Source organism: Protopterus annectens, chromosome 2.part2 (assembly GCF_019279795.1).
Source record: "Protopterus annectens isolate FY-2018-M chromosome 2.part2, PAN1.0, whole genome shotgun sequence".
NCBI lineage: Eukaryota > Metazoa > Chordata > Ceratodontiformes > Protopteridae > Protopterus > Protopterus annectens.
In genome coordinates, this window is record NC_056730.1 from 555,177,863 (window position 1) to 555,204,718 (window position 26,856).

A 26,856-nucleotide genomic window follows, 5' to 3' on the forward strand; every position below is an offset into this window, starting at 1 on the left:
GAGTGACGAGTAGAGGGGCACTATAACCTCTTTATTTCTAGATGTGAACCCCTTAGTAATTAGATGGGCCACATAGAACGATTTCCTAACTACTCTGGCAATATGATTGTCAAAGGAGAGATTACTATCTACCTGGGTCCCCAGATCTCTTATTACCTCTTCTGTATTAAGGGGGCTGCCGCCTATGTGGTAATTCGTGGGTGTTTTGTTTTTCCCAAACGGGATGACTATGCATTTTTTGGCATTTAGCTTGAGGTCATGACTTTGACACCAGGTGTCTGTCTCAGTAAGGCCTTTTTGGAGGATGTCCGTGTCAGCCAGAGAGTCAATTATAGCTCCCAGTTTGCAGTCATCGGTGAACCCGGTTAGCCATAGTCCTCCTGTGTTTGCCTGTACTTCTGAGAAATATATGCCGAACAATAGAGGTCCCAGAACTGAGCCTTGTGGGGCACCACTTGTGACTGGTTTAGAGTCAGACCTGGAGCCCGCTATTCTTACCATGTGAGTTCTGTCTGTAAGCCAGATGGCAACCCATCTTGTGACGTAGGGGTTTATGTTCAGGCTGGTGAGTTTTTCTATAATACCTGAGTGAGGAATGGTGTTGAACGCCTTGGTGAGATCAAGGTAGGCTGTGTGAACCACCTTTCCCTCGTCTATGGCCTTGGTAACTGTCTCGAAGAAGTCAACCAGGTTTAGTAGGCATGATCTGCCCTTAACAAAGCCGAACTGGGTTGGGTCAAGTGTTTGGAGGTTCCCAATGTCTTTGTTAATGAGTTCCACGATGATGCGCTCCATAGCCTTGCAGACCAGGCTAGTCAGGCTTATGGGGTGATAGTTACCAGGGTCAGTTGTGGCTCCTCCTTTGTGGAGCAGAATAACCATTGCTGTGCACCATTCTATGGGCACGTAGTCTGAATGATGTAATTTAACATAGGTTTAAGAATTTTTATCAAAGTGATTAGTGACAAAACACAGTGAGTGTTATGACTCCTGTCCTATGTTAAATTTTATTTATTTAGTCTGTAAATGTTTAAAGCCTGCTGTTTTCCTTTACCTCCGCCTAGCTCTGTGAGGAAGCAGTTTCTAACAGCTATTGTGCATAATGTAATATCTCTCTGTGTTACCGGAGTGATCCTATTTGCCATGGCATTCTCTGTGTTTTAATTTTATGCATTTTTCTTTTGTACTTTTTCATATTTACCTTTTTATTCACCTTGAAGCTAAGTTACCTGGGTTATTCTGGAAGAATCCCTATAGAACTACTTCAATTTACTCTAGCAGCAAAAGTAAATATGCAAACAAAAGATGACACCTTCATGTAGACACTGTAGAAATTCTTCCTAGAATTCTGTACGTCAGAGGGCTGTATACTCTGCAGAGATTAACAGGGTGGTTTTACGTAATTCTTTGTTTAACCTCTGTTAAAACTCCTCTTTCTCCTCCCCCACCAATAACAACTCATATTTATTTAAGTTAGAGATCTGGAAAGCAACAACCCTTAATGGCTTAGGTGTCCACTAGTGTTTAAGAATTTTTATCAAAGTGATTAGTGACAAAACACAGTGAGTGTTATGACTCCTGTCCTATGTTAAATTACATCATTCAGACTTCTGAAAGACGGCTCTCAAGAGTTGAATTCCATCTTTCAGACACACTGATATTGGTACTTGGCAATCCATAGGTGTACTATGCAGGAAGATGGTTATGGGACGGGTCCCACTGTTCTCAAAACTTTTAAGAGTCTCTCCAATCAGAAAGACCTGTAAAACTGCTGGTAGCCTTTGTGGTGAAAGTTCTTTGACTGGTGAATGGTAAGGTGAAAGTACTAACACCATGACTACAGATGAAGTTGCAGTCAGAGGCCTAGCAGTGCTAACACCTCATTATCTTAGATCACATTATGTTTCACAATGTTCAGAGGATTTTGCCTGCTTTCTAATGGTGATTAAAAATAAAAAGATAAATGTGTTCTTCTAAGCTGCTATAAATAAAGGCAGCAATACCTTAATATATATTATGCAGAAAAGGGAAAATGTCAAGGTCTTGATACAGACATAAATGTCTTATTAATGGAGACACACAAAGTTAGTATATTATAGAATAAGAAAAATACATAAAATTAAAACACAGAGAATGCCATGGCAGACAGGATAACTCAGGTAACACAGAGAGCTATTACATTATGCGCAATAGGTGTTAGAAACTGCTTCCTCACAGAGCTAGGCAGAGGTAAAGGATAACAGCAGGCTTTAAACATCTACAGACTACATATAAAAAAGAAATACTTAAAAAGAGGGAACAGTATGAAAATGTTCACAAATGTCTACGGTGGCACCGTACATGGAGCTACACTTAATGAACTGGGTACCAGATGATCCAGCTGTCAAGATGGGAAAAAGTGTCTGTAGACCTGAGTGTCTGTAGACCTGGTTTTAGATCCTTGGTGGGGGAGGGGTGATAAGGAAACTACTGCTGCCCATTCAAAATCCTCCAGTGTAGACCAGGGTAACAAAACTAGCATGCAATGAAGTGGCATATCGGGCAAGGCTATCTGTGTCCCAAAGGTGTGAAGATGATATGTACATAATCAGCACAACGCACTGTATATCAAGAGTGCCAGGGGAGAATAATGCAGTGGCTATACATAGAGGCATCCTCTACCTAAGCACGGTCATATCTACAAGGACAAAAGGGGTGGAAGGAAGAATGGCACAGATTATGACAGAGGTACTAGGGGTGGAAGAAAAAGAATACAAATGAATAGAATTTAAGAATATATAGCAGAGCTAAAAAATCAGTACAAGCAAGGGGGGAGTAAGGTGATTGCTAACCATGTGATGCAACTCATTAAATAAGTACAGGAAATGAATACACTAGATGGTTCAAAAAGAGATTATGATTTACATCCATATATATACTTAACTACAAAGTACAGCACCACATTTATTGCTGAAAAAAGGGGCTTCCAATTGAAAAAAAAACTTACACACGTTTTTATGTAACAATTGCTGTTTTTATGATATCTGTCATAACTTCTATATTAATTTTGTATGTTCTTCTTGGAGCTTTTCTCCCCGGGCCTCTACTGAAAATGGACATGTATCCAGCTAGACTAGTCTGGTCAACAAATGTAAAATAAATAAAAATAAATAAATAAAAAATTTCAGCACACAAAATCCAGAATGACACACCAAAAAAAAGATCAAAAATGCAGAAGAGCAAATCTTGAACATTATTCTTTTCCTTTAAACTTCTATTTTGAGGGGGCAGGTCCCTGCATCCCCCACACCACCGAACTTACATATACTAATGCCAAGATCTCCATACCTCAGGAAAGAGGGAATACTCTGTTAAATGGCCATCTCAGACTTTTTTTTCCACCATTCAGTCTCCGTGTTTCAAGACTCAATCTAGCAGGTCCTGACATTTAAAATGTTTACCATAGGTTCATAGGTGTGTACTAGGCTAATGGCCCTGGAGCCTTTACAAGCCTAGCCCATAGGATTACCCTGGCATCGTGCCATCCAACCTTCGTTTCCAGTGCCTCTGTTGAGTAAACCCATTTGAGTGATCCCTGGGGTGAATTTTCCATTTCCCATCCACTCTTCAAGATTTCTCCATGCTTGGCATTTACAGAAAACCCACATTTTCCAATGGATATTTACATTTTAACAGTTGCCTTCTCATTACTTAAAAAGTTTAACCACAGGTAGAAACGTCACCTCGGGCAATTAAATGTGTGGTGAATCAAGATAATATCGAGCAGTGAAAAAAAAGGCTAAACCCCACGGAAACACGACTTGAGTAAGACAACACAAAAAAATATCACTGTAAATGAACTTAAAATGAATCTTTAATCACAAAAAGGTAAGCGCTCCTGCAATTTTACAATTGCTTCTTCAGACCACGTCAATGACAAAATTGCATATCAGTAAATAGTAGCAAAATTCCAATTGATTAAACCATCACCCAGTAAGAAACTACAAAACCCCCACGTTGGTATGATGCAAAGAATCACATGATACACCACGGCATTTCACCAATACCTCCCCTATGGCTCTTCTCCTCAGTTTCCTTGTTTCCAAAACTGGTTTCAAGGAGACAAAATCATTCAATCCCGTCCCTTTGTGTGCTCTTGAGTCTCAGTCCTCTACAGGCACAGTAACAGTGGTCTCAGATACGTCCCCACAAACCTCTGTCAGTCCTGTCCACACAGAACAGCCAAAAATACAACTAAAACAGTTGTCATATGGCATGTACTGACCAGCTAGCTACGCTTCTGCAATATGGAGGTACTGCACCTCTACTAAGGATCTAACTGCAACTTTAAAGAGAAAGATTAATTAATGATATTTGCTGATAAACTCAAGGCTTTACCAAATAAATACTGATAAGAGTTTTAAAGATCAGGTCAGTAGAATAATGCAAACCATGTTAACAGACAGGTGTTAGTAAATTTCAGTGCCGACTATAGTTGGATTAAAAAGCTTTAAAGAGCACTGTTTTAGGGGTTAAGGAAATAAGAAGCTATTACGTCTGAGGTACTGGTATATTAAATCGATATTAATTGCAGGACATACCTCTGTACTGAGAAGCAAGTATAACTAAACACTACAGCGTAGCAGAAGTGTCTTGTTATTTTTCAATGTCTGACATTTTGACACAGAAGCCTGATAAGTATGGGCTGTGACTTATGCAGATGACAAATGGACGTACATGAAAACAAGCGCATGGGGCGAGTACTTTACTTCAAGAACACCTGAGTACTTTAAATGACCAGCTGAAGATGCTGTAAATAATATTCATAAAAACAAATACCACAGCGATATAAAGAACTACACATTATAAACAGGGACCCAAGAATGCAAGGCCAAAAGCAGAAGGTGGTGCTAAAATATATGACAAAAGAAAATCTTATGACTGTCACGTATATATGACATCTGAAGAACAGCCATGTATCGGGCATGATCAAAAATCAGGATGCAAAACTGCACAAAATCAGATTACTGCTTGTTGCCTCACAGCAAGAGGTTCCCATTCGATTCTTGGCTGGAGCGCCTTCTGTGTGGAGTCTGCATGTCCTCCCCGCGGTCGAGTGGCGTCCAAAAGACATACGTGAATGGGCGTGCCTTCGTTGAAGGTTGGGCGTCAGACTGGCACTTCGGCACTGTAAAAATCTACTGCCAATCATTAGCGGACCGGAGTTCCGCTGTGGCGACCCCTAACCGGAGAAAAGCTGAAAGAAGAAGAAGAAGAACAACAACATCCAATGGCATTATAGTGAGCTGGAAGCAGCAATGCAAAGCACAAACACTACACTCCAAAGATTTATAACAAAGGTACATGAAAAGGGGATCTGGGAGCTCAAGATACACAGCTCTAAAAGGGGAGAAGAGTGTAAATACTCACCATGCAAATGTGCACACAAGATAAGCACAACATGAGCACAAAACTCTTCTGAATTTAACCACAAGGGCATTCATCTCAGTGTACAGGAACTCACAGAATCTACATCAAAAAGTACTTAAAATACAGCAAAAAGTAAGCAGGTCAAATTACAGACAGAAGTGATGCAGACCAAATAAATCAGAAGTTTTAGACTCTAAAAATGCAATCAATGTGTAGATAGTAAAATGCACCAGGGACCACAGATACTTGAGGATATAAGCTCACAAATCTTTATTAAATGAATGCTTAATGTTTTATGTATATTCTGTTGCACTGTATAGACATTTCTACTACTGTTAATTAAAAAAAGGTTCATAGTCAAATATTGTCATTTACTACCCTGCCTGTGGGTTTGCCATGTGGATCAAGTTGTGGCTAAAATGGCCATTGGAGCAGTCTTCCTAACCAGTTAACAAATGTGAAATAAAGTGATTAATTGACTATTTAATGACTGAAGGAATGGATGATTGAAGAAATTACCTTACATGGTAATTGCTAAGTGAATTGGTGCACAGAGGACCCTTTTAAGCCTTGACACTATCCACAAGGACAATTGTGAATGCAACGTATAGGGACAGTTCAGTGAAGTCAATCAAACATTTTGTTTGTGGGAGAAAAATCAGAATATCCAGATACAACCCAGGCAGACACAGGAGAAGCATATTAACTACACACAGGCAGTGACCAGAAATCAAAAATGAACTTTGGATCTAAAAGGTATGGCAGAGAAATCATAACCATTGAGTCACCATGTTGCTCTTCCTCTTATAACAAAGGGCATGGTACCTCCTAATTTAAAAAAAAATGGATTTCTGAAAAAAAATGGTCTCTCGAGTTCAAAAGGAGTGAATTACTTTACAGGGGAGCCTGCAAAAATGAGACCACCTCCTCACAGCCCTCTCAACTATTCAACTGAAGAGCAAACAAAAAGAAAAAAAAAAAGGTCCAGTCCAATGTCCCCATCCCTTCAACTTCTCAGTTCTTCAGTTAAAGAACAAAAAAAAGGATTTCTTGATCCCTTATTCCACCCTTACTGTGCTTCTGTCAAAGGCTAACAAGGTCACACAGACAAACTATTTAGTGAAAATTAAAAAAAAGACCCAGTAAAACTAGAATCTTCATTGCATTATACCTTACACATCCTATAGCACAGCCCCATGGGATATGCAAATTACGACATAGCAACATTTCATTGTTTCAACTACATGGCTTCTGAATGCCCGTGACTTTTTACTTTTACTTTTTTAAGACTTTTCCAGTGCATTCACACACACATATAAATGGGAGCGCTACAGAATCCTGAAAGCTCAAAATCCTGAAAACCAAAATCCTGAGACCAAAATCCTAAAAGTTCAAAATCCTGAAAACTCAAAATCCTGAAAACACACAGGATATCAACATTTACTATATTCCAGCACAAATACATATCGAAACAAATAAAACACAAACCATATTACTCTTCTCCAAGTATAACTCCGAGATTGTACTTAGTGCACTGAAGTGCAATCTCAGAGTTGTTATATTTAAATAGCAGGGGGTGTGGGGGGCTTGCCCCCTGCGTATAGTTGAAGGGTAATATGTTTCTGTATGTACTTGTGCTGGAATGTAGCAGGAGGTGTAGGGGGGCTTGCCCCCCTGTGTATAGTTGAAGGGTAATATGTTTCTGTATGTACTTGTGCTGGCATATAACATCGACACACATTGACACAAAAAGTATATATGTATATATAAATATATATTTATACAGCTCTCTCTCTCTTTATATATATTGTTTTATCATGGTGTGGATGGGAGGAGAAATGGCGTAGGCATTATCCTGAAGGAACAGTATGCTAAGTGTGTTTTGGAGGTGAAAAGAGTGTCAGATAGATTGATGTTTATGAAGCTGGAAATTGATGGTGTAATGATGAATGTTGTTAGTGCATATGCTCCACAAGTTGGTTGTGTGATGGATGAGAAAGAAAAATTTTAGAGTGAGTTGGATGAAGTGATGATGATTGTACCCAAGGGTGAGAGACTGGTGATTGAAGCAGATTTCAAAGGGCATGCTGGTAAAGAGAACAGAGGGGATGAGGAAGTGATGAGTAGGTATGGTGTTAAGCAAAGGAATGCAGAAGGTCAGATGGTAGTGGATTTTGCAAAAAGGATGGACATGGCTGTGATGAATACGTATTTTAACAAGAGGGAGGAGCATAGGGTGACATACAAGAGTGGAGGAAGATGCACACAGGTGGATTATATCTTATGTAGAAGGGCCAGTCTGAAGGAGATTGAAGATTGTAAAGTGGTGGCAGGGGAAAGTGTAGTTAGGCAGCATGGGATGGTGGTTTGTAGGATGACATTGGTGATCAAGAAGAGGAGGATGAGTATGAGGGCAGCAGCAAGGATCAAATGGTGGAAATTGAAAAAGGGTAATTGTGAGGTGATGTTCAGGGAAGAGTTAAGATGGGCACTGGGTGGCAGTGAAGAGTTACCGAACAGCTGGTTAACTACAGCAGTGGTAGTAAGAGAGATGGCTAGAAAGGTGCTTGGTGTGACATCTGGAAAGAGGAAGGAGGACAAGGAGACCTGGTGGTGGAATGAAGAAGTACAGGAGAGTATACAGAGAAAGAGGTTGGCAAAGAAGAAGTGGGATTGTCAAAGAGATGAAGAAAGTAGGCAAGAGTATAAGGTGCATGGCAAAGAGAGAGGTGGCGAAGGCTAAGGATAAGGCGTATGAAGAGTTGTATAAAAGGTTGGACACTGAGGAGGGAGAAAAGGACCTGTACCGATTGGCTAGCCAGAGGGACCGAGCTAGTAAAGATGTGCAGCAGGTAAGGGTGATAAAGGATAATGAGGGAAACATACTCACAAGCGAGGAGAGTGTGTTGAGCAGATGGAATGAGTACTTTGAGGGGCTGATGAATGAAGAGAATGAGAGGGAGAGAAGGTTGGATGATGTGCGGATAGTGAGTCATGAAGTGCAGTGGATTAGCAAGGAGGAAGTAAGGATAGCTATAAAGAGAATGAAGAACGGAAAGGCTGTTGGTCCAGATGACATACCTGTGGAAGCATGGAGGTGTTTAGGTGAAACTGCAGTGGAGTTTTTAACTAGATTGTTTAATGAAATCTTGGAAAGTGAGAAGATGCCGGAGGAATGGAGAAAAAGTGTTTTGGTACCGATTTTTAAGAATAAGGGTGATGTGCAGAGCTGTAGTAACTACAGAGGGATTAAACTGATCAGTCACAGCATGAAGTTATGGGAAAGAGTAGTGGAAGCTAGGTTAAGAAGGGAGGTGATGATTAGTGATCAGCAGTATGGTTTCATGCCAGGAAAGAGCACTACAGATGTGATGTTTGCTCTGAGAGTGTTGATGGAGAAGTACAGAGAAGGTCAGAAGGAGTTGCATTGTGTTTTTGTAGACTTATAGAAAGAATATGACAGGGTGCCTAGAGAGGAGTTGTGGTATTGTATGAGGAAGTCGGGAGTGTCAGAGAAGTATGTAAGAGTGGTACAGAATATGTACGAGGGTAGTATGACAGGGTGAGGTCTGCGGTTGGAGTGACGGATGCGTTTAAGGTGGAGGTGGGATTACATCAAGGATCAGCTCTGAGCCCTTCCTTATTTGCAATGGTGATAGACAGGTTGACAGATGAGATCAGACAGGAGTTCCCATGGACTATGATGTTTGCAGATGATATTGTGATCTGTAGTGAGAGTAGGGAACAGGTGGAGGAGACCCTGGAGAGGTGGAGATATGCTCTAGAGAGAAGAGGAATGAAGGTCAGCAGGACTAAGACAGAATATATGTGTGTGAATGATAGGGAGGATAGAGGACGGTGAGGATGCAAGGAGTAGAGGTGGCAAAGGTGGATGAGTTTAAATACTTGGGATCAACAGTTCAGAGTAATGGTGAGTGTGGAAGAGAGGTGAAGAAGAGAGTACAGGCAGGATGGAGTGGGTGGAGAAGAGTGTCAGGAGTGACTTGTGACAGACGAGTACCAGTAAGAGTGAAAGGGAAGGTCTACAAGAGGGTAGTGAGACCAGCTATGTTATATGGGTTGGAGACAGTGGCATTGATAAAAAGGCAGGAGTCAGAGCTTGACATGGCAGAGTTCAAGATGTTAAGATTTGCACTGGGTGTGATGAGGATGGACAGGATTAGGAATAGGTATATTAGAGGGTCAGCCCAGGTTGAAAGGTTTGGAGACAAAGCCAGAGAGGCAAGATTACGTTGGTTTGGACATGTGCTGAGGAGGGATGCAGAGTATATTGGGAAAAAGATGCTAAGGATGAAGCTGCCAGGTAACAGGAAAAGAGGGAGGCCTAAGATAAGGTTTATGGATGTGGTGAGAGAGGACATGCAGGTGGTTGGTGTGACAGAGCAAGATGCAGAGGACAGGAAGAAATGGAAACAGTTGATCTGCTATGGCAACCCCTAATGGGAGCAGCCAAAAGAAGAAGAAGATATGGATCTAGGACTATTGCTCGAAATCACGTTTACTCGAAACGTAAATGGCTGAGCACACATTCGCGAAAGTGCATATCTACCAAAAATGTACTTTCACGAAAGAGGAAAAAACCCATAAAAAACAAAAAAATAAAACAGTCATCACGTTTATGAAGGGGGCAAGCACCCCTGCACCCCCATGTGGGGGGTGCCCCCCTACTTTTTTATTCTCACTCCGAGATCGCACTACAGTGAGGAAAAGGGAATATTCCCTTACTCCCACTGTACCACGATCTAAGCAACAGCTCCCATCGCTTTTTTTTTTTTACTTCTCTTTCGCGAAAGTGCATTTTCGGTAGAAATGCACTTTCGCAAAAGTGTGCTCGGCCGTTTACCTTTCGGGTAAACGCGATTTCGAGCAGCAGTATGGGATCCATATAGGTGTGTATATATATATAAAGAGTGCAATTAAAATAAATGAATGAATGAATGAAATTAATTAGATAAAGAGCAACACTTAACTAAAGCATGGTCCCAGTATTCACCCAAGTTTACAAATTCAATTTACAGGGTGTTAACATTCCAGTGGAAAATGTATGAGTTTAACAAGAGATATTCAGTACACCATGAGAATCTCTTCATTGATCAACTGAAACAGTAGCCAGCTGATTACCAGGTATATTTCATACTGCAGCACTGGAAGCTCATCTGTGAAGTCACACAATGAAGACTGACAGAAACTGACAAGGCAGTTACAGGAGCTTCTTTAACACCTGTCAGGTGCACACACAGATGTCACTAGTGCAGTGATGGCGAATGTTTTTGGCACGGCATGTCAAAAATTCAGAAGATGCCTAACTTGACTCTGCTGGCGTGTCACCCCTTCCCAAACAGAAATAAAATAAATAATTAAAAATAAAAAACAGCATAGCTCTCAATGCAACAGGGATAAAATCTCAACATAATTAGGGACAAATCTAGAAATAAGAGACATGGATAGTTTTAAACTACTAGTATTATTAATTTGAGGCACTGACAGAAAAAATGAACATGAATTAATATACATTTTCTGAAGTAAAATAAGTTTATAAATCTAATTATTGTCATTACTAAGTGGAAAAAGACATCAGTTTTAGAAGGGATTAAGAAAGACAGTTGAGAGGAATGTAAAACAGCACACGCTTAGAAATGCAGACTTCTTGCCTTTTGCAGAAGTGTAACCACGAAGAGAAAACAATGTCGGCACTGCTCTTAGCAGACTGTATTGAAACAGTATACTGAAATAGTCCTTGGGGTTAATAACTTCTTACATCTGAAGAAGTGTTGTTGAACTGGCTCCTGGCACAAAATAATTCAATGCACTTCACATGAACAACAAATGCAAAAGCAGTTTCTTTGGTAACTCGGGTGTTGGTGAACGCTGGTGTGTCACCCAAAACGTCATGGCGTGTCACCTTTGACACGTGTCTTAGGTTCGCCATCACTACCTTAGTGAGTATTTGGTATTAAAGAAACAGGTGTGATGCAAAAAGACCACAGCATGGCAGGGGAAAAACACTCTGCCCCCTTTACAGTACCATTTGGGCTCAGTGAGTTTGGAAAATGTGCTTACTGGAGGCTCGGTATTCCCTAAATCCCTAAAGGAAAATGGTCACAGAACATGTGCCAACTACTGCAGAGGTGATGTTCCTTTCTTTCAATCCATCTCTCCCGAAAGAAGAGAAACAGTCTCCAATATCTTCATTAAAGCAGTTTTTAGACAAAAAAAAACAGCTGCCCAGTGTTACTTTAGGTAGGCTGATACAAAAGACTAAGATGTACTTTAAGCAGACTCTTGACACTAATAACTAAATATGACAGCACATTAAACACTGAAACAGTTTTTCAGTACTAGAAATAAATTGTTGACTCTTGTATTCCTTACCCATCTCATGGTACAGGGATCCCTGTTTAGAGAGCATAGCAGGTGGTTTCCTAGGGGGAGGCATTTCAATTCTCATCAGCTCATCACAGCACTGTTTCCACTGACCTGTAAAAGAAAACATTGTCAGGTAATTTCACAGTACAGGATCACATCTGCTAAAATCCTAACTCCATCTGTAAGACTTGTTTCAGAGTAAATTTAAAACCATTACAGACAGCAAATAAAAGCACTTCTGGTGACAATTCTTAAATTAGAATGCATCTGCAGATGACACAATTTGCAAAAACAGAAATAACAGGAATGACTTCATTAGATGAGGGTCTCATAACAGTTAGCTCCTGATTTAGAAAAAAATGGAAGGACACTTAGCTACATTCTTTTAATCAACTCTGTAGCCTGTAGAAGTTGTAGCACATTAGCTATCCCACACTTTACTCCATTTGTCTTAAAACATATTCTGTTTATATCTATATATCTGTCTTTGTCTTTGTTGTCTAACAAATGTATATAGCTACACAGACTTGGTTGTAGTGGTTACTATGAGTATTTGAGCCATTTTAATTTACTAAGTGTAATCACATCTCACTTAGTTGAGATTCAAATAAATGCATCTAAGCATCTAACTAGCTTTTTAATCAGATACCCAAACCACTGCAGAACAAAAATCGCCATATACTATATAACACCTTTTTGCACAGGTGGTCAGGTTTCACTACACTGCACCTTCCCACATTGAAGCACTGTCCTCATACCACCAGTCTTTCACTCTGAGATCACAAAAACTCAGAAAAAAGGGAAAAAGATGTAAAACAAAACTCATCCTTTCTTACTTGTCTGACTCCAATGACCAAAAAATCAAAGTACATCATCCGTGACAAACCTATTTTTGATATAGTTAAAATGTTGACAATATAAATATCCAATTTTTCTGCAGACAGCAAGCCCCAACAGCAATGAAAGTGCTCCATAAGCACTGGTTCCATTAAATTATATTGATATTTATTTATGGTACTTGTTTCTATACAGATTAATGAAATTATCCTTTTTGTGTCTTTTTCAGATAGTCAAAAACAAGCTGAGTTGTTACACTCCTCGTTCATTGTTCTAGACAGCCACTCCTTAAAGCATAGTCCTTATTGTATATGTGTTAGTGTATGCCAGACATGTCCAACCTGTGGCCCGCGGGCCGCATGCGGCCCTCAGAGCTCTTCCATGCGGCCCTCGACCTCTAACTGCAACATCGATGTATGCATGCCCCAAAATACTTTTTTTGTTTTGTGTTTTTCTTTCCTGTGACCTGTAACTGTAACATTGTTGGGCACATGCGCCAAAGCACCCTTCTAGTTTTGTTTTTTTTGTGCCAAAGAAGGGTCAGCATGTTTACGCCATTATTTTGTGCCTAATAATCAGAGTGTGTGTGTGTGTTTTTGCTGAAGAGGGACTCGTGTATGGAATTGCTGCCAGTGCCGTGTTAATAGGTAAATCAGTGAGTGAGTGAGTGAGTGAGTGAGTCAGTGAGTCAGTGAGTGCATGCATGAAAGCAGAATGTGTGTGTGTGTGTGTGTGTGTGTGTGTGTGTGTGTGTGTGTGTGTGTGTGTGTGTGTGTGTGTGCATGACAGAGAGAGACACACATGCACAAAGAGGCTAATGACGATCAGTCTACATACTGAACACAAACAAGTTAGCTCACAAATATATCGTACATTAAATTGCGGCTTTCCTGACAGGGAGAGTGTTGTACTGAATATGAAATCATACCTTTCAACGGTATGGATTTTCGAGAATATCTGGATTTTTGCCCATCTTCCAATTTGTGTCTTTTTCTTAGGAAATAAAATTAGTCATCCAAGGTAATGCAGTTCCAGGGAGTAAGAATGAGACAGCAGCCTAGGGTTAATGGGTCAGTAGTGGACTGACTATGTGGGACTGTAGCATATAAAGTTGTATTGTTTTTTCTGACAAACAAAAAAACACCCAGTACTGTTTTGTCATTGGTGGGTTCTAAGCAGTGGCAGATTGGACAACAATAAGCATAACTTTGGTGGATCATCAGTACTGGCAAATCAGGATGGCACAATGTCATTTTTAAATGTTGTGGATTTTATTGTATATGTGTGTGCTTATGTGTTGGGAGTGCTGCAACAGTAGATGATTATTAAAGACAGAGACTTACGAACTGTGGAGAATGTTTCTTTGTTTCAAAACCTGATACTTGGGTGCTAGGTATGCCAAAAGTAGATTTTTTTAAGACATAGCTTCTTGCCATTTACAGTGGATGCATATTTACATTTAATGGACAATGCTAGCAGTATGAGTGTGGGCCTGTGGGGTTCTGAACGATGCCAAGTCTACCACTGCCAGTGTCTCGTAAAGTGACCTGGAAATGGATATTGAGATGTTACTGAGAAAAATACAGTAAGTGGGCTTAGAAGTATAGTTTAATTAAACAAAGTGTACTTGCAATTTACAGGCCATAATTTAATTTATTTCAGGTAGTCCAGATCCTGGTAGATTGCACACCATTAGATTTAATTAGGGAGAGCTGTCATTCTGGGGAATTAAGCAGCCCTGGTTTCAGTGAAAGCTCTGTGGTTGTTTGCAGGTAGGAAGTTGCAGGATGTGGATGCAATGTGTTTTATTTATTATTTTTAATGCATTTGTCATTTCAAAGCATGGTTTTCTTTATTGCAAAAGAAGGCAGGATTGAATGAGCCATATAATGCTTAACTGACAATAATGGGATAGAAACATTATAAGTGATGTATAATGCAGCTACAGTTGTTTCAATGGTGTCTGTGATGCATGACTATTTTTGGGCCTGTGTCCCACTTTTATTTTTTGCTTTGTCCAGATTTCTTGCTCTAAGGTTGAGAAGTATGGTTCCATGCTAAATCAGATGGTTGTATTTACCTTGGAAGACTTTTCAGCATAATTATGAGAAACAGAGCCTTTTTAATATCTCTGCTTATTTCTAATATAAACTGCCATGCAACCTTGCAAATAACCTTCTTATTAAGCTACTTTAAATCTTTTGGAATTGACAGGTATGCTTCATTGGTTTGAATGTAAGCACAGAGTCCCAATGTGACTTTGATTTCTTGCAGAAGTCTGTGGTTTACTCATCACAATAACGTTGCTGTGTTTCTGGGTGTGTAATCAGTTTAACAGTTTTAAAGATGTTTTCCAAAAATAAATAAATACATAATAAATAAAAAATAATAATCTTTGTACTTTGAGTTATTGACAAAGTCTGGGAATTTGTTTTTTTCTCTGTACTTTGAGCTTATTGACAAAGTCTGGAAATTTGTTTTTTTTTTTTTTTTCAAAAGCGAAGGTCAGCATTACAGCTCAGTAAACTGTCAGTCTGTGAACAACTTCTGCACAAATTAAAATGTCTGAATGTCAAATGGCTTTATATTGGAGGGAAGTTATATGTTTACTCCAGTATGTAGTATGATCTTAGAGAGTTTATGGAGTTGTTACCAATTTACTTTTTGCTGAGCAGTTGTTTGTTGATTCACTGATAGTCCTTTTGGTGGTGGGAAATTGCATGGATGAATACATTTCTATTATGATTTTTTTTTCAGATATTTTGACTTCCAGACAATTTCATTCAGTGTGTGTTGCCTATTTTACAAGTAGGGGCTCTGTGTGTGTGTGTGTCTGTGTGTGTGTATGTGTGTGTGTGTGTGTGTGTGTGTGTGTGTGTGTGTGTGTGTAAGTGTGTAAGAGAGAGAGATTTAATATGTACACTGAATATAATTTTGCAAATGGAATTCTTAGTTAAATAGGTCCCTCTTCTTGGGCAAGTAGACTTTAATAACCAATATCAGATCTTAGCCATCCAGCTAGGAAAGATTAGTATGTAGATTTTCCATCCAGTTTGATGAAGGCTATGCTACTTACTCAAGGAGTACATTTATGGCTGTCCATCCAGCCATCCAATTGTCGTGCTGCTAAACTACATTGTTTGATAATGAGAGGAGCTTTTTACAGAAGTTGAAGTTTTTTTTGTCAAGAACCTGTCCATACAAAGTGGCTTGTTTATGTTGCAGTGAAGGCTGTGGTCTTTGTAGTGAGCTTTTTAAATATAACCAGTATTTCTGAGGTAGAGGAAGTCTCTTAAGGCAGGATCTTTCTTAGCCTGGAAAGCAAGGCAGTGGTGAAATTTATAGGGGCCAGTGAGAGACAGAGGAAAGCAAGAAGCTTTTTAGTCTGTTTGGATAACTAAGTGAACTTAGTCATTTGATCTTTTTTGTCAGAAATGGTTGTAGTCTTTCTTTTGGCAGTGTGTTTTGCTGAGGCACATGCCAAAAAGGGCATTGCAGTCAAAGCACCTCATGACTGATTCTGTGCTTACAACATTGTTATTAATGTGATAATTTGTGGGGACCTCACTCTCCTCAAAAAGGATGGTGATGCATTTTTTGGCATTTAGCTTGAGGCCATGTTTCTGGCAGCAGTTATTTGTTTGGGTGAGACTCTCTTGTAGCTTATTCAGCATTGTTTTATTAAGTCAGTAATGTGAATTCTTTACTTTATTGCAAATTTGTCTTGTTTTTGTGGATTATAGTATTGTAGGACTGCTAATGTTGACATTTTACGTAGTTGGACTGCTGGAGTGGTTTTCCCAGTGAGAAATGCTAGTGCTGTAGTGAATATCTGTTTATTTGTAAAAATATATATATATATTAACTAAGATGTTAGAGTTAACTGTTAGATGAGAGAATTAGAATTAGAACAAGAATTAGAATTTTAAGGCAAATATTACACATTTATTACATTTCTTCATTGTTCAAATGCACCTACAGTATAGCCTGGAGGTCGACTTTGGTCTCCCGCAGCAGCAAAAGAGTTAACTATATGATATATTTTATATGCAGCCCCAAGACAATTTCTGTTCACTTAATGCGGCCTTGGCAAGCCAAAAGGTTGGACACCCCTGGTGTATGCCTTAACCGGAGGACTAGTTTACAACACAAACCAGAATAAAGGTTCTACTGTGAATCGTCGACTTCCAGAAAGCCAACAAACCAAAACACCAAAAATAATGCCTGGAGCACAAAAAGATGAAAAATTTTACTTTAACCATTTTTTTTTTGGGGGGGGGCAAACTCCTTGCACCCACTAATGTAGGGGGAAATCCCTCCACACCCCTGAATTTATATAGACCAACCTCACAGTACCTTAAAGAAGGAAGGAATCTCCAAAAGAAGTGAATCATTGCCAAAGCACACCTAGAAATCGCACCAGCAATAATTTCCAATTAAAAACAGCAATTGATGCTCTGACTCTCCTTTCCTGCGGATAAATAAAGCTCAATGAATTTCATCTCAACCAACTAGAGGGAAGCCCAGAATAAAATGAAAATGAAAATCTGCATTTAAGATGCCTTTGCCAGAATAAAATATAAATTAACATTTTCTTATTACTGCATGAAGCAGAAGACAGGTCAGGTTTCAGGATAGCATCTTATAATTTCAAAAGCTCTTGCTATTTTGCAAAAACATACTGCATTTTTTTTCTTTTATACGCAAAATGCTATGGAATTCTTTTCTTTTTTTTTTTTTTTGTTTTGTTTTGCATTTAGCTTACACAGTACTACATTTCTGAAAAAAATGCAGTTACATTGTGCTTTGCCATAGAAGTATTCTCATAGTCTGGGTAAAAAAAATAACACAAAGAGCTGTTTTCTTAAAATGATTTTCAAACAGGTATCCCCCACAAACTAGGAACAATATTCTAATGCTGCTAGTCCATAACAATACTCAATGGCTAATCTGTGTCTTTGGATTGTGATTGCGCCACGTAAAAGTGTGGTATGATCTGCAAAGCATACTATTCTACACAAAAAAGTGACATGATATTTAGTACTGAGGATTAAGCTATGAGCTGTTAACTGTGAGCCAGATTTTGATTCCCTCTGTGCCCATTTGCCGACTATGTGACCTTGAGCAATTCATTTAAGTAGACAGTATTTTCAGGTAATGTGGACATTGAGCTAGACTCATTGATGGTGTACTGAACAGATGCCTAGTTACTACCTATGAACCTACCACTAATGGTTAGGAAAGAATTCTAGTTTAAATCAGATCTGATTCAAAAATAACTGATACTACCTTTTTTGCCAGTTAGGGAGTTCATTATTGTAGATTTTTGAATTTGTGAGTATTGGGATTCAACATTCCTGTGTTCAAGGTTATGACAGAAAACCAGAGCAGATATATAACCAAGCCAGGTATGGAAATAAAAAAAAGCTGGTGGTGGAATGCAAAAGTCCTGAAGTTGTCGAAAGAAAGAAATAAATGGAGGAAGAAGTGGAATATAGAAAAGATGAACAAGGATTCAAAGGAATACTGGCTGGCTAACAAAGGGGCTATGACAGCACTTGCAATGGCAAAGAACAAGGCCTCAGAAACCCTAGCAACGTCTGGAAAGTGGCTCAACAGCTAGCAAAAATAAACTCGTTCAGGAAGTAAGACAAATACAGAATGATAAACAGACACCATTCATAAGGAATGCTAGCAACAATCTGCTCAATAGACACACAAGAGTACCTTCAACAGCTTCTGAAGGAAAACAACCCCCAGAGAAGCTGTATCACCCCATGCACAGCCTACAATGAAGGAAGAAGAAGAACCTGCCCTAGAAGGAGTAAGTACAGCACTAAAGAAAATGAAGTAGTAGGCTTAGATGAGGTCACAGCGGGTATGATCAAAATGTTATGCAAATTAGGGAAGAAATGGCTTTTGAGGGTATTCATAGTGATATGGAGAGAAATGCATATCCCAGATGACGGGGAAATAAGCATAGGTGCAGCGGTTAGCATTGTCACCGCACAGCAAGAGGTTCTCCCGTTAGATTCTCGGCTGGAGCGCCATATGTGTGGTGTCTGCATGTCCTCCACATGGTTGAGTGACATTTAAAGACATGCCGGTAGGTGCGTGCGTGAATGGGTGTGCCTTCTTTGAAGGTTGGGCATCAGGCTGGCAACTCGGCACTGTAAAAATCCACTGCCAATCAGCGTACCGGAGTTCCGCTGTGGCGACCCCTAACTGGGAAAAGCTGAAAGACATCACTTACTGCCAGTGTACAAAAACAAAGGAAACATTCACAACTGTGGACAGTAAAGAAACGTTAAACTGTTGTCAGAAGGCATGAAAGTGCTAGAGAGAGTAACTGACAAATATGCAGAACCGTACAATGTATGATGGGAGATGAACAATTTGCATTCAGATCATGATGGAGCATAACTAACCTGATGTTTACAATGAGACAGATAGTGCAGAAGAAGCTGTTATGACAAAAGACTCTAACTGGTCATTTCTATACTTGGAGAACTCAGGTAACAAGTTCCCATGAAAGCTAATTTGGCAGTCTTGTGATAGTTCCAAGCCCCAGAAATATTTGTTAGAATTAGTGCAGGCTATGTACAAGGACCCAATGATACAAGTACGGATAGTGTTTGGAATCAAAGAGTGGTTCCCAGTGGGAATGGGTATGTATCAGGTTTCAGTTATGAGCTGAGCTCACTGCTATTCATACTGGTGATGGGCTACATTAGCAAACAGGACAGAGGGGACAGTTCAACAAAGCTGCTATATGCAGATGATGTTGCACTATGAGCAGACTCTGAACAGGAACCACAGCAGCTGAGCAGTTGGTAAGAAACTGGAATGCAAAACTGAAGGCACATGGGAAGAAGCTGAGCATAAACATGGCAGTTGTCATAGCAGCAGCTTGGGGATTAGAAGAAGCTGAAAACTGAGATAGAAGGCAAACAAGTGGAACAGGTTGCCAAATAGCATAGAGTGTCAGGGGTACTATATAGCAGAATATCTAAAAGAAGCTGAAAAGTAAGGTATTCAAAACAGTAATGTGACTAGTGCTTGTGTATGACACAAAAACCTAGACGGTGAAGGCATAGCAGCTGAGGAAGCCAGAGGTGATGGAAATGCAGTGCCCAAGATAGGTATGCACACTCTGGGGCAGAATAAGAAGTGAGAGGGCATCACAGCAGAGGCCAAAGTAGCACCAGACCGGAGAAGGCCAAGCAATACAGACTACAGTGGTTTGGTCAGGAAAGCAGTAAACGGTTTGGTGAAGAAGATTTTCGAGAAATAAGAAGACGGCAAGAAGAAATGACGATGTCCAGCCAAGGGATGAATAGATTGCATGAGAGAAGACCTACAACAGTCAAGCATAACAGTCAAAGAAGGTAAGAGAGTGGAACTGAAGTAAGAGTGATGCAACAGTCAATGTGACACCCTGACCCCATGTAGAAAAATGTGGTTTATGATGATGATGATATGACTGTGGTACCGTACAGAAGACATACCAAAAGTACTGTATAATGCGTACTTTGGGTTCATAAGCAAGTACTAGAAGAGCTGCCTTTGTGGACCATTTTGAGCTTAGTCAACTTCCCCTTTCAAAGGTGAGAATCAAATCCTGTACCTCGTGTCTCTGAGATTAACACCTTAACCATTATACCAACCAAATTCAATTTTAAGAATCTTTTCAGAAAGAATAAACAGCTTAATATTTTAAAGTGCCCATAACAATCCACACAGTGTAGCAAAAGATTCCTTCAGATCAACTTTCTGTCTATGCAGAGATGAACACTTTCAGAAATAATTGCCTAATTAGGTCTAATGCTAGTATTCTGCTGTGTTTTCCATTGCAGCAGTTTCTGGACCAGCAGAAGCTACAAAGTTGTCAAAATTAAGCCAATTAATCTGTTAGTTACTCAGTCAAAATGCTTTAAGCATTTCACAATATCAAAGTCAGACAAATGACTGTGGACCACGTGGCAATTTCCTGTAAAAAAATCTACTAAAATATGGACTTAGATTAATAATAATAAAATAATTCAGGCCAAGACCTTTAAATTTCATCTGTTTGCATTTCTTCTGCAGTTAAGAACTCATTAGTTCAGAGCATAAATCTGCATGCTACTAAATATTCAGCTTGCAGAAGCAGGTGGACAGATAAATGCCATTAGTGTCTTTGCTTTAAACTGTGATGGATCATTTGTTTATGTGCATTTAGACTATGACTCTGAGACCTGACACTCACATAATGTACTACATGCCTAAAATCCACAAAACAGTACAGGAGATCTAAAACACGTGAACTTGAAATTTATCATGCAAGAGCCTTGCATCATATTTTTGACTGTGTGTGTTTCCTGTATTTGCCTTGCTCTGTGATTGCTGTACATATATACTGGTACTCATAACAATAACAAATGTAGTTAAACTACACACCTACATATTTTGGCAGTGATGAAGCTGTAGCCTTAATTACATAATTACAGAAGTGCAAATATTACCTGCTCAAGACAAATGAATGATGTTGAGCCTTAGTGAAGCATGCAACTGTACGTCCACATAGGAATTTGTTAAACTGTATGAACTATCAGTTGCCTAGAGCTGAAATGTAGGAAATGCTTGATGAAACTCTATTCAGCATGATTTGAGTAAGATGATTTTATCGGATATATATTTTTATTTTACCAAAGAGCACTTTTCATATTTTTATTTTACCACAGAGCACTTTCATCAGTCAGCAACCCAGCTTTACTCTGAAAAATTATTATTACATAGCTGGAATAAGACCTGAAACAGATGTACAGAATAATAGTCTTCAACATCACCACCACACAGATGACATGCACTGTTGCCAATACGTGGGACTCAAATAATTCTATAGTGAATTCAGAAGATAACTGTAAAGACAAACTCAGGTTACCCTAACTTAAAATGCTAGCAATTTTTCCAACACTACAGTGTTTAACTGCAACAATGGAGTAAACTGAAAAGAGTTCCTAAAAGTAAGTGGAGGCAGAAGTAAAACTATAACAATCAGTACGGGGGAACCATCAGTGCAGATGGATATAAGGTGTATTTCATACCTAAACAGCTATTTTCTTTGATTTCATAAAATTAATGCCTGGCAGTTGTTGAACACGATTTAGGTGCTATTAACAGGCTGTTTCCTGTGGTCAAGTGGTCAAGGGTTTGAGTCCTCATTCTTCATTGTCTAACTCTTTGAATCTGAGCAAGTCATTAAACCAGACAGCACTCCAGGGATGAGTCTGAAAAAGGTCCATGGAGATTAGTGCTCTACTCCAAGTAACAAATGCAAATAAAACCATATGAAGAAAGAGTAGCTTTGTCTAACTTAGTGGAAGAAAATGGAAAATGAAATTAGCAGATAAAGCAGTGGTCTGCATTGCCAAAAGTTTGTTTTACTTTTCTCCAGGTATGGCACAGATGGCAATGGCCTCCAACAAAGGTGGAGAGGTGGAGTAAAATAAACACACCCTATTAATCAAAGTATTGATCCTGTTTGACTAAAGAAGCAACGTTTCTTCATACGGTCTAATTGTGTTCCAAGATTATCCTGTGGTGGTCTATCTGAACATGTCTAGTTAAAAGGATTCTTCCAGAAAATGTGTGCCATCTGATACCCTCAAATCTGTTTTTATCATACCCTCCTGCTTATGGTAAATTAAGTTTAGAAATAAAAATAACATGAACTATTAAAGGTATCTGCTGCAACAATCTTAGTTATTTTTCAAATTTTGAAAAAAGAACTGCAGTCATTTTAAGGACTGTATTAAAACAAAATTAAAACCATAAAGAAAAATGCGTAAAAAATACATTTTATATCTTCAACTATAAACTTCAGGACTGCAAACATTATTGAATAATCCAGTCTATCAATAGAATATTTAAAATGTTAAAACTGAATAGAAAATTAAATATGTATGCTGATGTATATGAACGAATACCTCATATTGTCGAATGTCATTTTTACTGAATGTATTCTGTGATGAGTGAACTTATCGAACAGAATATTTTTTAAAAAAATTAGCAGGAGACCAGTACTTTTGACAGACTGCTGAATGCCAGGGACAGGGGAATTCCTCCTCTTTCAAGAGTATTGTGTGATCTTGGAGTTGGTATATTTCAGATAGCTAGGATTCAGGGGAAGTAATCTCCCAAATGGGCCAAAACACTTAGTTTCATGTTTTCTGCTTGGTTTTCACGATTTTTGGTTAATTAATACTACTGTATGGTACAGGATCCTGGGCAGTGTAGGATAAGCAGAGGCGGTAGATAGACATGATGAAGAACAAGTGCCAAAGATGGGTGGTAGGATGTACACTGTAGGACAGATGAAGAAATAAGGACATTAGAACAAAAGCCTAAGAAGTTTCAATTGCAGAAAAGTCGCATGCGTAGGAAACAGGAGACAATCTGTTGAAAAATATTTGAGACAGAGAGAAAGAAGGAAGGAGGAAACAAGGTCAGCCAACAAAGAGATGGAAAGAATGTCGGACAGAAGATCCACAACAGGCAGGCATGACTGCTGAAGAAAGTAGGGAAGTAACCCTGAAGAGAGAAAAAGGATGACAGCTGACCCAACCCCCCACCCCCACCCCATGCAGAAAATGGGATGGAACAAACTTCAGGGAATTTGTGTTTCAATACTGTGTCATGTACCTATGTGTATGTATACACACACACACACACACACACACACACACACACACACACACACACACACACACACATACACACACATATATGCACATAAATGTGTGTATTTGTGTTCCTGTAATTTCATTGACAGCCATTTGATCGACGAGTGAGAAGAGTGGTGCTTAATACTAAAGCAGTGAATAGCCCAACAGTCAAAGTATTGAGGGAATGTTTCATCAGGAAAGGTGAGTGGGGCTGGAGGGCGTGAGAGCATTTGTGCATGTGTCTCAGGGTTAGGGTCAGGAATAGGTTAGGGGATAGGTTTTGTATGTTTGTGTGCAAGTGTGCGTACTTTAGGCTTAGGTAAGAGGATAGATGTAGTGTTATGTTTGTGTGTCTGAGTGTATCTTTTGTAGTGTTAGTGTTAAGGGAAGATTTTTATTAACATAAGGTGGAGGGTTAGGGTTGGGGGGAGAGGCAGCATTAGGGTTAGGGTTAGCACCCATTATTAAAGTGGTGCATGGTGGTGGAGGCCCCACGCCAAGCTTACTAATGGGTGCTAACCCTAATGCTGCACCTTCCCCCAACCCTAACCCTACACCTTACCTTAAAGGAGAACAGCTCCCAAAAACTGAACAAAAACATAGGTTTTTCAGCATATCATGACCTTTTCTGCATTGACATCCCTGTATCAAATAGCGTGGTGTTATGCACCAAAATAGCCTGAATGGAGCTGCCTCAGATAGCATGATTTTGGTTTACAGTCAATGTCTTCACCTCCCTGATGTCATTTTTTGAGGGACAGAGATAAATGCCTATGATAAGAGGATCATTTACTGTAGTTCTCTCTTATCGGCTTACGACAGTAGTGTGATTGCTTACTGTTGACTGTCAGTATCAGTCTGTATTATTTATTAATTTGTTTCCTTTGATTTCATTAACAGCCATCTCTGATGCATTTTAAGGAATGTTTGAATGACAGTCTTGAAAATGTGGCTGGGTTAATTGTTCTTTTCAAAGTAACTGTAGTTATTGTGAGAGAAATCTAATCTCTGTATTTACAGATGTAACGGGATGTGATAGTTTTTGTTGCATTCACTTTTTTTATGTTAATCTTCCTTCCCCCAACTCACAGACTGGTCCCAAGAAAACATTGCATGCAGTGCAAAAATGCTGTAACAAAATACCAACAAACATGCAGCTTTTCAGAAAATACAGTGCAGAAAACCATGTAAAATCAAATACTGACAGAAAATCAGAAGAGTGAGATGGAACTATTTCTTTCAATGTGGCACTCACAATTTGATTAATGGGAAAGAGAAATAAATTTTACTAAGAAAAAAATAAACTAAGTGTGGGATGTGCATTCTTCATTTGTAACTAAAACCTAAGCTTGAAATACTTGCTTTTGTTCAGACTCCAGGATACACTATTTATCTCAGGTGTGATGCTGGCAATCTGTGACTATTGTTTAAGAGACATTGTTTTTTTAAAGGCTCTGCAGTTGGACTAAGTGATTTAACTTAATCACTCTTCCACTCTTCGTAGCCTTAATGATGTAACAAACAGATGATGAAACAAATGTAGGAAACAAAGGCAAACAGAAATAAGTTTAGACATAAAACAAATGAAATAATTATTGAATGGTGCTTTTTCAGTATGTGATGTGATTAGTACTGGATTACAAGAAAGGAAAATCACTTTTTTGAAAGAAAAAATTGGCATTAAGGTGCAGCTCTCCTTTAATAAAAAACAACCCATAGCACTGCCACTATTCAGTCAAAATTGAGAAAAAGGGAGGGGGGGTTAGTGTGAAGAGCAGAAAAGGAGATACCTTTCTTTTCTCAATCTTTTGTACTTTTGATATTTAGGGCATTTGGTCTTCTGTGTGCGCAAACTTATTAATGCCAGTTTTTAAACATGACATTAAGAATGTTCATAAGATCATAGGAGGTTACTAGGTTATTGGCCCTTGAGGCCCTTGTAAGCCTAGCCAAGAGTTTAGCCCATGTTTAGACAAATCAGCACCCGATGCCCCTGTCCAGCAGGGACACGGGTGAAATCCCAGGGGTATATTTTCTGTTTCCCATCCAGTTATCCAGGTTGCGCTTAAAAAGGGGTAAAGATTTGGAGAGGAAGTCTATTCCATAGATGGAGGAGTCTCTGGGATACAAATCTGTCCCACCAACAAGTCTTGTTGATGTTACAGACCAGGTTGAGGCCATGCATGCGAGTTACTCGAGTGGAACTTGATTTGCGGATATGCAGCAGTCCCATCAAGGTAGGGTCCGTGATCGCCTTGTATGCCAGACAGAGGTCACCTCTGAGGAGTCTGCATGAAACTGAGTAGAGGGATATAGCTTTTAGCCTATCTGTGTATGATAGATGTTTGAGGCCCTGAATTCTCCTGGTGAGGAACCTCTGTGATCTCTCCAGCTGCTGCATATGCTTTGAAAGGGGTGTTGTACTCAATAATGGGCCTTATAAGAAAAGAATACAGGGATGTTATGACATCCTTGTCCCTGGATGAGATACCCTTACTTATGAGGTGAGCCATGTAGAAGGCTTTCCGTATATCGGAAGCAACATGGTGGTGAAAAGTCAGGTTGCTATCAACCTGGGTGCCCAAATCCCTCACGACTGGCTGCATGCTTAGGACATTGTTATTAATGTGATAGTTTGTGGGGATGTCACTCTCCCCAAAGGGGATGATGATGCATCTTTTGGTATTCAGCTTGAGGCCATGTTTCTGGCACCAGTCATTTGTCTGAGTGAGGGTTACCTATTACAACCACGAAACCTCAGTTATGCGAATACAGAAACATCGACACACATTGAGTGTGCCACAAAAACGCCGAACATCCTGAAGTGTGAAATTCAAAATGTCGAATTGTCATAGTTGGCCCTTCTCTGGTACAGCTCCTTAAGGTAAGTGTGCAATAGTTACGGACCTTAGGGTTAGGGTGCGGGTTAAGGTAAGTGCATACATAGTAGTATATGTAAGGTTTAGTTTAGGGTTAGAAGTAGGGTTTTGCTAAGTGTATGTTTGTGGATTATTTATTTTGTTTGGATAGGTAGTACATAGCGGGTGGTGGGGTTGGCCAACTGTGCCGATTCGACATTTTGAATTTCGCACTTCAGGACATTCGGTGTTTTCGCAGTTTACTCAATATGTGTTGATGTTTCTGTATTCGCGTAAGTGAAGTTTAGCGGTTATAATATAGACCCTTGAGTGAGACCCTCTTGGAGGATGTCCACATCACTAGGTGAATTGATGACAGCATCCAGCTTGCAGTCATCTGCAAACTTGGTCAGCCATAGCCCTCTGGTTTTGGCCTGAACCTCAGAAAAGTATATTCCAAATAACAGAGGTTCCAAGACTGAAACCTGGGGTACACCGCTCGTTACAGGTCTACTGCTTGATGTGGCTTCCTCTATTTTGACTATGTGGGTTCTATCAGTAAACCAGTTTGCTACCCATCTGGTAACATATGGATTGATGCCTAGTTGAGAGAGTTTATCTATTATGCCCAAGTGGGGGAATAGTGTCAAAGGCTTTGG

General features: G+C 39.5%; 1 protein-coding gene across 4 annotated transcripts in view; it reads right to left on the reverse strand.

Moving 5' to 3' along the window:
- The window catches only part of RTKN (rhotekin), a 1,021,076-nt gene that overhangs the window by 133,593 nt on the left and 860,627 nt on the right, over positions 1-26,856 (reverse strand). For all 4 annotated transcript variants that reach the window (XM_044064015.1, XM_044064017.1, XM_044064016.1 and 1 more), the window contains exon 11: positions 11,803-11,907. In XM_044064015.1, coding sequence (XP_043919950.1) covers positions 11,803-11,907 — 105 coding nt within the window. The remainder of the gene's footprint in view (positions 1-11,802; positions 11,908-26,856) is intronic.